The sequence below is a fragment of the Nicotiana tabacum genome, chromosome 19 (assembly GCF_000715075.1).
Source record: "Nicotiana tabacum cultivar K326 chromosome 19, ASM71507v2, whole genome shotgun sequence".
In the NCBI taxonomy this organism is placed as follows: Eukaryota; Viridiplantae; Streptophyta; class Magnoliopsida; order Solanales; family Solanaceae; genus Nicotiana; species Nicotiana tabacum.
The window spans coordinates 42,366,316-42,379,340 of NC_134098.1; the positions used below are offsets into that span (position 1 = coordinate 42,366,316).

Consider the following 13,025-nt stretch of genomic DNA (forward strand, 5'->3'; position numbering starts at 1 on the left):
CAGATGGTATTTGAAATGAGACTATGTGTTGCTTATCAAATAAATAATAGTTACAAGATTTTACTATCTTACCTTTGGCAAAAGAGTTTGAGTAATCTTTTGGTAAGAATATGTAATCGTTTCTCGCTCATATGACACATTTTTCTCTGCCACAAATTTGCAAAAATATCATATTGAGCCTCATTCAATTCATCTCAGCATATTTTTGCATTTGTTTTATATAACTGCCACGAGCTACTTCCTTTGTAAACACCAATAATCCCTTAGTGAATCTCCACTTTTAATTTGCAAAATAACTCGTGTATCCATCTCGGATCAAAGCACTTTCCGAGACCAAGTTCATCCGCCATTCAGGTACATGGCATACGTCATTTAGGATAAATGTGTATTCGACATTTATATCCATTTGTCTGCCTATAAATGTCACTAATCCCCATAATTTTTGAGTAACTAGTATAAATTTATATATGAAACCGAGATAGTTACCTTTCATAAAATTCTAACACTAGTAGAAATGCCTATGATTTATTCTTTTGAAGGTGAAAAAAAAGATAAAACTAAATAAATGGATTATTCATCCGCCAAATTTCAGTTTGAAACTCATGTAACTAACCTATTTTTCTTTGGTTAACCCTAAAACTGGGATAGATCCATGAGAAATCTTATACTTACAGTGCCAAAATCACCTTCTATATACTTGCAAAATAGATCACTTACCGGTGTGGCATGGTTTAATATTTTGCAAAATAGATCAAAATAGATCACTTACCTGTATCAAACGATCTTTTTCGTCTTTGGACCTGCCAAGTGCATGCAATTATCTTCCTTATTTGCAAAGAGAACTACAATATCATTATTTTGCATTGTAGTGATTGTGTTGTTGTTATTTGTTTTTAACCAATGCTCTCGCCATTGTCCTTTCTTAGATTTGGGCAGCTAGCCTCAGCAAATCGGACATAAGCAATAGACCTAAATCCCCGATCTTTTGGAAAGAGGATAAAGATTCTCTTCCAGTGCTTTAATGTTGAGTTCAAAGATTAACCTATAAGAAAAAATGGTAGGAATACCCGGAACCTAGTTCTATTAGAACTTACCTCAGTGACTTTCACTTCCTATCGGCTTCGGACCGAAAGAGAGTGAGATGGAATCCAGCAGAGATAAGGCATTAGACAACCTTTCTAAGAAATTTCAGCCATCGATTGACTCTTATTCCGACTTCTTAGGAGTGAAAGGCTGGTCTTGAAGAGCCTAGGTTCACTCATGTCCTAGTGTGCAAGACCGGCTTTCCTCTTTTAACAATCTGAAGTACTAAACGGAATAGGTATTAGTTTGGTAATGGTTGGAGCGGCAAACTCGGATTCGGCAAGAATCTCATTTTTTTGTAGTACGAAGGGGGAATTGACCCAGAAATCAGATGGGGGTCAAGACGTTGTCGGGTGCCGGCGGCCGACTCAAGTGCCCCCCGAACCGCACGAAATGATCGCCTATTACACGACTCACTAACTTTACCTGGGGTGTGGTCGTCGGCGGTCCGGCGCATCCCTACTATACAAAGACTAATCTCTTTTGAAGTGACCAGGTTGACCGCAGAAGTAGAAATTTCTCGCTCTTGACTTGGATCGATTCTTGGACTTCCCACGACCTCTAGATCTACCATTATTGCTTGATCCCTTTTGGTAACTCCCGCCTTTACCTTCTAGGATGAAAGTATGTCCTTGATTTTCAAGCTTCTTCCTCATCTTCTCATTGAATAGAATCACTAATATGACATCCTTTAACTTAATTGTGGTTTCACTATGCAGGGTGGTTGCCAAATTATCATAGGAGGATGGCAGCGATTTCAGGAGCAAGATAGTTTTATCTTCCTCCTCGATCATTACTCCGAGGTTGGCAAGCTACGTAATTAGTTTGTTAAACATATTTAAATGTGACAGAAAATTTCTACCTTCACCCATATATAGGACGTACAACTACTTCTTCAAGTATAATTTATTTGTCAGCATCTTGAACATATAAAGACTTTACAGCCTAGTCCAAATGCCATATGCACTCTCCTTATTAGTGATGTTATTAGAAACATCATCTAATAAGTGTCATCGGATTGCATTAGCAACCTTTTCATTCATGTCCTCTAGTCTTGTGGTTTCATGGATTCTAACTTCTCGGCATCGCCGTCTAGTATCTTGTGTAACCTTGTTGGATGAGCAAATCTCTCATCCTTTGTTTTCCATGTTGAGAAATTGTCTCTGTTGAATTTTGCTACCTTGTACTTTACTCCAAATATATTTTTAAATTGAGTATGGTATTACCAACCGTGAATGATATTCGGTGAATGAGCAGAATTTGCGCTCTAATACCACTTGTTGGGAATAACGGTCCATAAAAATTATATTCACGGTAATAACAGTAAAATAATAACGTAGCACCATAATGCAACAATCAACAAGAATAAAAAGAACAACAAGGACACAAGGATTTTAACTTGGGAAATCCTTTTGAATATGGAAAAAAAAATCATGAGCTCAAGAGGAGCAAAGTAATCCACTAAAATGAGAAATTTTATATTTGTAATCCCAGGTAAATACTCCAAGAATCAGTACATACTCAAGAAAATAACACTTTTTTAAAAAAAAACATTACACATTTTACTATGATATTGTTCAAATTCTTTATTTTGTCTTATAAATTACACGGTCTGTGAATACCTTAAACTGCTCCTTAACTCTCAGATATGTTTCTATGAAATTGGTGTGTTAGAATGTGAGACGAAGCTCCCCTGTATAGAAAGAACGGCCGCCTATATTAACCGATCAAAAGATTGGATTTCAATATGCAATTTGCACTTTGCAATTTGCAGTGCAAATTGGTTGCTAAGTCTCTATTTCGTCCAACACTTGTTTTGCCATCATTTTCCTTTTCCTTTTGTTTTCTTTTTCTTTTGTTTTCTAACTAATTAATTTATCCGCGCTTCGCGCGGTCATTAAACAAATATTTAACAAGTGATCATTTTATAAATTAGACCATATAGAAAAATAAGCAACATGACAATCACTTAAACTAATTTTCATCTACAAAAATTATATCTAAACTAATCAAATCTCCTTTTAAGTAAATCTTGAAAGTATTATTAATTAATAATGCCTTACTGAAAAAGCTTCTATAATTATAGTAAATCACGACAGAATAGACATATTTTCAATCGTTCCACACTTATCTAAATAATTTCTAAAATAACCAAAACTACAAGCAGTAAAACGAAGGAAAAAGTCACATAACATTTTTCACTTAGTTCTCAGTAAGTGGTATGTGTGCTATCATTTTCAATTTGACTCTAATTAGATAACTATTTTCTCAATTATGAATGTAAAAAAATAGTTTCTTTCATTAGATAATCTTTTTCTACCATCTACTTTTACATGTCACATCTAAACTTTTCTACTTTTTACTTGATATAAAGAAAATAATCATAGCCAAGGTTCAACACGTGTAGAAGGAGTGGCAGTTGTTATTGGCTCAGGTGCCCAACCTGGGGCATAGACAATTGTGTAATTGCTTTTAAAAAATAAAAATCGAATTCTTAATCAAAAATTACATACAAAACAATCAGACAGAAAAGCAAATTAAAACAAATAAAGCATTGAGTACTTTTTTTTTTGTAGTTTCATAACTACAGAATTTTCAAAGAGCAGTTCTCTCAATTTGAGGGAAAAACTTATCAAAAAGCAGAATCAATTGTATGAATGATAATAGTTCTAATTATAAATTTTAATGGAAATTGGAATAGGATGTTAAATCGATTTTATTTAAACTCTGCTGCAAAATGAAGAGGCACGTACTTGCTGCTTCGGCCATTTTTTCAGTTACATATTGTTTCCGTGGAAGTTTAAGAGGCCAAAAAATTAAGGGAAGCTAATCATTGCTAAATGAATTTTACAAAAATCTTGTTCGTATTTTTCTCATCATTTAGAAATCGAATGCCAATTGCCAAGTGCAACAACTATTAACCAGCACATTTAATAAATTGATACACTTATATAATAAAAATAGTAATTTCACAGCATTTCAAAAATTAAAAATAGTAACTTCACAGTATTTTAGAATCTTTCTACAGCTTTTAGTTCTCATTTTAGCCACTAAGCAATGAAAGATATTATAACTAAACAAATATACCATATAGTGAGAGAGGCTTCACAAGCTTCACGTTCCCATTTCGAAATTGGTTGAGACCATAGTATTCTTTCTTGCCTTTTTTTTCTCAAATAAAATATATATATATATATATATATATATATATATATATATATATATATATATATAGCATAAAAATGGTAATCCTATAAAGTCAAATCATAAAGTTGTATTTCTAGATTCACATTGTGCTTGATAGATAACAGCAAGACCGTTGCAAAAGGGATAGAATAGCAGATAACTTCTCAAAACCATGAGACTTAGAAGGTTTTTCTTGCAACCCCATGGTATCAAAATTCTTATTCAATTTGCTAACTCTAAAATTCATTCTGTCTTAGTTATACTATTATCAGCACTATAACCAAAACAAACATTACCCTGCCTTCCAATATTAGTTTTCTAACATAAATTTCAATCTAGAAAGTACCTTAATTGTAACAAATAACACAACATAAATATTATTTTTAAGAAGAAAAAACTCACCTTCAGAGCTTGTAATGTGTAATATCCATATCTGCTTGATTTGAAGAAACTCTTGAGAAAAACTACTCATCCTTAAGATATAATTATACGTAATTGATTTTCAAGTTTTTCTTTAGTTGTAACTTGTAAGAAATAAAGGTTGTTCACTATTAAACAATCCTCCATATGGATCTACATCTTCTTCTGCATCTTATCACTATTAACAATGTTATAATGTTGCAACCCCCACATCTCGTTAAATATAATTTCTCGACAATTCCGTTATGGCGATATTTTAATTCATGGAGTACTATAAGTCTGTAATCCTCAATCAATCATTAAGTATAAAAAGGCAGCCTAATTTTTTAAGTTTGTTGGGACATCACATTGAATCGGTGACTATGAATAGAAGCCTTCTTGGTTCGAAGAGAGGGAGGTTACTGTGGTAACATAATTGGTAGAAATGAGGAAGATTTTGCAATAAAGGTAACTTCTGAAAACAATGAGGAAAAAATTGCATGCGGTTGTAGTTAATGGCATATTCAGAGAGGTGATCGGGCGGAGAGGTTAAAGTCTTAAAGAATAGGTAAATGGGTGCATGGAATGGAGGTTACAATTCTATTTTCATTCTATCTTTGATGATATTATTTAAAGAAGGAAACTAATTACTGGAATGTGTGTCTTTAAAGGTTGTGACTGTTCATACTTAACCGTTGGTTGATTCTAATTTTAAACGGTACTTAATTAGAGAAATAGGGGCAAAAAGTCAAAATTCTAAAAAAAGAAAAATATGAATTCTGCTCATGGAGATTGCCGCATCACCATTTCTAGTCCCTGCTTTATAATATGGCAGAATAGCCTCGTAGACCATTGTACTTGTTCTGGTTTGTCATCCTTGTCCCTGCACTCGATAGAGTTTCATCTCGACACTTATAGTTGCTAAAACACACTATCTTACATCCCTCTGACCCGCGTGTTGCTCAATCACGCTGATATTAATATCCACATCATATAAAATATGCCACATTCAGATAAAATATGCCACATTATTTTATTTTTATTTTTTTAAAGGCAGAATGGCCACCATTTTCACCTTCTTCACCCTCGAACACCATTTTAATATTCAGTCACCTTCCCCGTTAAAACCTCACCACCGAACCACAACAGAGATACTAGCAAACATCAAAAGCTTGTTTTTTTCTTCAAAAGCTTATTTTTTTCTTACCTCTACCTCATTGTAAACAAATAATAAAAAGAAGGATTTGTGAATATTCACCACAAATTTCCGAGGGATTGAAAGTGGGAGAGGAAGTTGCAATCACTTCAAAATTTAATAATTTTCACAAACCAAGCAATTGATTTGGGCACCCACACACCATTACAAATTAGATTCGAGCACCTCATATCTTTCTTCCTTGTTTTTACTCTTCGTATCCATGGCCCTTTTGGTATTTTTCACCTAATTTTTTTTTTTTTATAGTCTCTTTGTTAATACATTTCAGAATGAAAACAAAAATTTCTGGTACTGATTCTCTTTATCTTCTGCATTACATTAATTCAGCAAATGCCTTATTGCAGCTATATCATCACCTTTATGCTCTCTCAAAGTCCTTTCAACAACCTTCTTGTCCACCTCCAGTTCATTTGCAATTATATCAATATCAACAGCATTGATCTTAACAGCAGCTAGTTCCTTTTCCCTCATCCTCATAGCTTGAAGATCAGCTTCTTTGGATGCATAAATTGAAGCCATAGCCGTTTGAACACGGGAGGAATCGAGCTGACGATCTTCGACATGGTCAGTGAGCTTATCAAGGGCTTTGCTTTGCTGCTGCAAATCCTTTGAGTCCACCATTTCTAGTGCTTCGTCTCCCGCTTCCATTTTTACTTTTTTGCTTTGACTATCAGATTCTGTTTCAGTTTCAGAGCTTCACCTGATTTGACTTGAACTGCTAGATTTTTTTTTTGTATTTTTTTATTTTCTACTTAGAAAGGTGATGCGGAAGAAATAATTGTGGTGGTCATCGGTGGTCTCCGTCGCCGGTGATGGCGAACTTTTCCACTGTGCTCTTTGCCATTGATGATTCGGAAGTTTCAACATTAGCCAGCGATGATTTTTTGACAGGCTCCGATGAAATTCCTATTCTTCTTGATGTTGTTGGATGAAGTTCCTGTTACGAACTATGGGTTCTTAACTGATCTTGTATGTTGATTCGTCTTCTATTGCCCTTTAATTATGATGAAAAGAAAAGCTATGGCAGCAAAAGAGAACCATGGGTTCTTCGTTTTTTATGTTTTTCTTTTTCTGTTTTTCTCTTATTTTAGTCATTTTCTATGGAATCCTTGTAATCACGCTCTTTTTGTGTGTGTGTGTACCAAACATTTTATCCACCTTAGCTTTACCTATGCCACGTAAGCTAGGTCAACTGTCAGAGGAGTGTAATATAGTGTGTTATAGAGGGGTATGGACCGAGATAACAAATCGAAACAAGTACAATGGTCTACCGGACTATTCTGCCTTATAATATTTTATAGAGGGGTATGGACCACCCGGTTCAATGGAGCGTTTAAACCTACGAAACTCTACCACTTATTCAACTACCGTTTAGTCCTAGGCCACGTTAAGAGGCTCAACATATCCTATACAATACAATAAGCTGCACAGGATTTGCCATCGACCTGATCTTCTTCTAAATCACTCACAAGATTGATTAGAAACGGTATAAACATGTAGTTGGATAATATCAATTTTTGTTCAGATAGGCAAAAAACGATCCAGCGCTAGCAGTAAAATAAATGAAATACAATTGCTTTATTCAATCTCAATATGTTAATTTTGTTTACATAATATGATCTCTTCGCAATCATTAATACTCAAGGTACAAAACTCCAACACCGCAACAAGTGATATTTCGACTAGTCAATGCAGTAAACTAGCTTTTTAACAAGTGGTAATCGTTATGCCACGACTATAAAGAAGGACTATTCACCTAGGCAAGTAGTAGGAAAGAAGGAAACTCTGACTAGCACGACTTTTCAAAAATTGAGAACTTAGAGTCCGTTTGGACATAAAAACTTTTTTCTTTTTTTTTTTTTTCAAAATAAATTCACTTTTTTTTTTTCTAAATGAACGTTTGTCCATAAAATTTTCAATTTTCACTTGAACATACATTTTGAAATTTTTCGAAATTTTAAAAAATTTTAAAAAGTTGTTTTTCAAAATTTTCACTCAAATTACTCACAAAACTTCAAAAATAACCCAAAATTATATTTATGTCCAAACACAAACTCTAATTTTAAATATCTTTTTCACTTGAAAATTTATTTTACTTTTTTTTGAAATTTTACAATTCTTATGTCCAAACGCCCACTTAGAATAGTTGCTTCAGCGTTCGTAAGAAACACTGACTAGCACCACTTTTCAACATGCGTTGGTTCCCAATCTCAGTTTAAATACTGCTTCTGAAGTAGTAGGATGGCGAAGTGAAATTAGTTTGAATGAAAAATTAGCAATCATGGCGAGGATTTTGACAAAGCTAATGCGCGCAGTCCAGTACGATTCTTATGGAGGCGGGGCTGCTGGCTTGAAGGTATTTGCTCTCCATTTCTTTTGAATGGAAACTTCCTGTATATGATTATTATTATTATTATTATAGTTTTCTAGGATAATGTTCGGTCTAACTTGCGCGCACTTTAAGTATTCCATCAAAACCTTGTTACCTCACCGTAAGCCCTTTATACTATTCGTAACTCGAGCATAAAAATTTCGATTTCCATTTTATGACATGAATAAAGCCTATGTTACACGGAACCCGGAAGGGGTACATATTTGGGTGTGTAAGTATTTGTACAGTGACGAATGCACAGAAAATATCCAAATTTTGATTGATGCACATGTATTGCGCTTGTTGCAGCATGTTGAAGTTCCAGTGCCTACTCCAGACAAGGATGAGGTCTTGCTAAAGTTGGAAGCAACAAGCTTAAATCCAGTAGACTTGAGATTTCAGAAAGGTGTGGCTCGTCCTTTTATTCCTCGCAAATTTCCCGTAATACCTGGTAAGTTCAATAATTTATGACATATAATCTCTTCTTCAGAATACAAAATGAGGACACACCACTAGGCGCCCTTCTTGCTTATTAATAATATGCACTTTTAATACTGACATTGTGAAGTGCAGGTACTGATGTAGCAGGGGAGGTTGTAGAAGTTGGACCCAATGTTGTAAAATTTAAGGCTGGTGACAAAGTTGTGGCTCTTCTTAATCCACTTGTAAGTCCGATTCGCATCCCTTTGGAGTTTTCAGCGTGATCTCCTTGCATTGTTTTTGTAGCTGGTGGGCTCTACAGTTACATTTAGGTCACAAAAAAAGAATTGTCTGCTGCTATATATTATTCCAAACTACTTACGCTCATCAACTTGATGTTTCTTTTTTGCTTTAACATGATGAGTTAAGTGTAAAGAATTGTTACACTACTAATGCAATTTAATCGGGTATTTTAAGTTATTACACTATTTTTCAGGTTACTATATTATTCTAGATCAGCTTAATTTGATAGTGAAAACATTCTTTAAAATGTCAATGCACAAAACATAAATTTTTTCGTGTGCTTTAAAACAGATTGGAGGCGGATTGGCCGAGTATGCAGTCGCAAAGGAGAGCTTGACTGTTCCAAGGCCAGAAGAGGTATCGGCTGCTGAAGGTGCAGGCCTTCCAATTGCTGCTCTTACAGCACACAAGGCCCTTGTTGATGTTGCTGGACTCAAACTAGACGGAAGTGGACCGCGTATGAACATATTCTTGTCACAGCTGCCTCGGGTGGTGTTGGACACTATGCTGTTCAATTGGCAAAGCTAGGTAATACACATGTTACAGGGACATGTGGAGCTCGTAACATTGAATTCGTAAAGAGTTTGGGAGCAGATGAGGTTCTTGACTACACGACGCCAGAAGGAGCAGCTCTTAAGAGTCCATCAGGCCAGAAATATGATGTAGTGGTTCACTGTGCTAGAGGAGTTTCCTGGTCAACATTTGAGCCTAATTTGAGTGACACAGGAAAGGTCATTGATCTGACTCCCGGGCCTAGTTCAATGTGCACCTATGTATTGAAAAAACTGACCTTCTCCAAAAAGCAGTTGCTGCCATTGATTTTGATTCCTAAAGGAGATAAGGAACTGAAGTTGCTTGTCCGGTTGGTAAAGGAAGGGAAGCTTAAGACTGTATTTGACTCCAAGCATCCTCTAAGCAAGGCACAAGATGCTTGGGCCAAGAGCCTTGATGGACATGCCACGGGGAAGATCATTGTGGAAATATAAAATTATTGTTTTTCAGTCGATCTAAATATGGAAGTATTGGTGCTTGTCTCACTGAGCATTCAGCGCATTAAGGATTACGCCAATAGATGTAGATCGATCAATCTCAATCTATTCAGAGTGATCAGCCAGATTGGAAATCGCCTCAATGATTGTGTCTGTAATGTGCCTATCACTTAATATATTGTAACTTAATTTTTGTTATTTTACCTTTGCAGCAACCGTGTATAAGCACTCTTTCAGAAAGTAATGCCTTTAGAGCCTATAGTATAGCTGTTATTTTTCATTATAAAATGCGGGTGGTTTTTTAAAAATTTAGAGCAATGTGTGAAATAAAATGGCTGGTGGTGCAATACCAGAAAAAGTTAAGAAATAACTTCGGCAGGCTAAAAGTCCAGAAGTAAAATTGGTAGTTTACCCTTATAACTTGAACCTGATTACCCTTTTTACATGAAATTGAACATAGATTGGCATTATTATTATGTAGAAAAGTTATAAAGCACACATAATTATGCTTCAAAGAAAAAGATGATCTATCCAAATGTTGATTGAGGAAGTTACTCAAGTTATAGAAAAACCACCCTGTCTAAGCATGAGGTGCACCTAGATCAGTAAAAGATCACTCAGCAATAGATGGGGTAAATACAAGTAGATCAAAATTCATCTTATTTGAGAAGCTTGACATAACTCATAGTTTCCCCTTCCAACCAAGTGGAGTTAGCTATAAGAGCTTGCTACGTCAGAATGGGAATTCTGATTTCCGCAAAAGAAGACTACAAATATATATATATATATATATATATATATATATATATATATATACACATACACACACACACACACATCAATGGAGAATCTCATACAATTCCAAAAATCAAGAGATTTGAGATATGTACAGCAATTACAATCACTAATTTGATATGGTTGCTAAATTAGGAGTCAATGAGATTCTGATTGAATGCAGATTTGCTGCTCGATTTCTTTTTATTTTCTGTATCTGCAGTATCACTAACACGCCCCCGCAAGACGGAGAATACGCGGATCTTGGACTGAAGAAGCTCAAGCCTTTGTTTGGATATCAGTTTAGTCAATGCATCCGCCAATTGGTCTTTCGTGGATACATGGGCAACACGTAGTTGACCCTTGGCAACCCTGTCGCGAACAAAATGAAAATCAATAAAAACATGCTTCATGCGGCTGTGAAAAACAGAATTAGCACAAGCATAAGTTGCGCCAATATTATCACACAAGATGGTGGGGGTTGAGGATGGACATTGACGTAATTCATGAACTAAGGGTTAGACCCAAGCAAGTTCAGGAGCAGTACGAGCTATAGTTTTTTTGTTTCTTGGAGCTCCAAGAAATAGGATTGCTGCCAAGGTAGACAATATAGGCAGATGTGGAGTTTCTATAGGCCAAATTTCCTGCCCAATCTACATCAGAAAGGCTTGAAGATTTAAAGAAGAGTCGCGTTTAAGATAAAGACCATGGTAAATAGTAGCTTAAGATATCCCAACACTCGCTTAAATTCCTGCCAGTTTGTGGTGGTTGGATTCTGCATAAACTAAAACAACTTGTTAACATTGTATGAAATATTAGGGCGAGTAAGATTAAAATATTGTAAGGAGCCAACCAACTGCTGATAAGGTTTGGGGTTAACAAAGTCAGTGCCATCTTTCAATTTCAATTCAAGGAAAGTGGACATAGGAGAGGCAACATGCTTGGCACCACTCAAATTGAATCTGTCAAGAATGTCCATGATAAACTTGTGTTGTGACAGGAAAAGCCCCTAGGTTGTTGGGTTGAGTTCCACGAGGAAATTAGTCTGGCCAGAAACTGATCGGAGTTTAATTTCCTATAATCAATAGGTCATAATTTGGCCAGAAACTGATCGGCGTTTTCCATAATCAACAGGTCATCAACATACACCAAAAAAAAAAAACAAAGGATAGCACATAGATGAACAGAGATGCGTCACTGTGGGATAGGACAAAACCAAGAGCGCGAATAAACTCGCTCAGTTCGGGGTATCCGTAAATTGCTTGCTTCAGTTTACAAATGTGAGATGTCCTGGCCCAGGTGGGCGTATCTAGCGGGGTTCCATGGGGCACGTGAACCCATGCTCCCCGCCCTAAATCATGTATAGTAATGTTATATTTTTTCAAAAAATATTTAAATTTATGTGTGTGCACCCATGCTCAAAGTATTATATGATTTGATGGTTATTAAGTGTACCTCTCTAGGTGAGGTGGTGAGGTTGTGAGTTTAAATCTTATGTCAATCTAGTTATTTTTTTCTTTTTATTCTAGAAGTAGACGTCCGTAGGAGATGGGCGTGTCTGATGTTATTTTTTGTGTATAGTTTAAATGTGCTTTATAGCGATTGATGGTTCCATCTTCATTTCGCTTTATCTGAAAATCCACTTACATCCAATAATATTGAAATGAAGCTGAAAAGGGACAAGCTCCTATGTATCATTTCTTAACAAGAGCGTTAAATTCTCCTATGTATCCACTATGATTTTTGTGTGAGAAAATATAGTTATATGACTTTGGTGGAAAAAAATCATAGTTATATGATTTTTGTGTGAGAAAACAAAGTTATATGACTTTAGTGAAAAAAATCATAGTTATATGACTATTTGTCCCCTGATGTTTGGTTGCTGCAAAGGCTCGTTTAGGTTTATAAATGTTAGTTTGAGATCGTGTGGTCATGGAGTCAAGGGATGTTTACATGTGAGACATTGCTCTAATTGAGTGTCTGTTCGGCATGGTGGAGAAGAGGCTGAAGGGCAGAGTCTCTATGCAGAGGAGAAGAAGCAATTATGTCCGTATTTGGAGAAGTGGAAGGGGAAGGCTTTCTCATAGGTGATGCAACTGGTAGTGTGAAATGGGTAGCAGTATTTGCTGCATCATTCCGTGGGGCTTGGATAGAGGAAGATTGTAAGAGATACGAGGAACTTGAGAAGGTAGACTCCATAACTTAAACATGACGAGAGAGGAAAATCTTTTTTACTCAGGTTTATAACATTCATAGGCACTTTGGTTCGATGAGTAACCAATAA

The 13,025-nt window shown here is 35.6% G+C and overlaps 2 protein-coding genes across 2 annotated transcripts; one reads left to right on the top strand and one right to left on the bottom strand.

The window, feature by feature from the left end:
- Nucleotides 1–6,166: 6,166 nt before the first annotated feature.
- On the bottom strand, nt 6,167–6,603 carry LOC107815293 (uncharacterized). The gene has a single exon (XM_075238923.1). It carries the CDS (start codon nt 6,530–6,532, stop codon nt 6,203–6,205), a length of 330 nt encoding a protein of 109 aa, XP_075095024.1. The 5' UTR covers nt 6,533–6,603; the 3' UTR covers nt 6,167–6,202.
- A 1,448-nt stretch (nt 6,604–8,051) lies between these two features.
- On the top strand, nt 8,052–10,165 carry LOC107815294 (chloroplast envelope quinone oxidoreductase homolog). Its single transcript, XM_016640850.2, is given in 5 exon segments — nt 8,052–8,240; nt 8,565–8,706; nt 8,829–8,920; nt 9,270–9,437; nt 9,440–10,165. Coding segments are annotated over 5 exon segments (1,002 nt in total). The 5' UTR covers nt 8,052–8,165; the 3' UTR covers nt 9,965–10,165.
- Nucleotides 10,166–13,025: the final 2,860 nt, after the last annotated feature.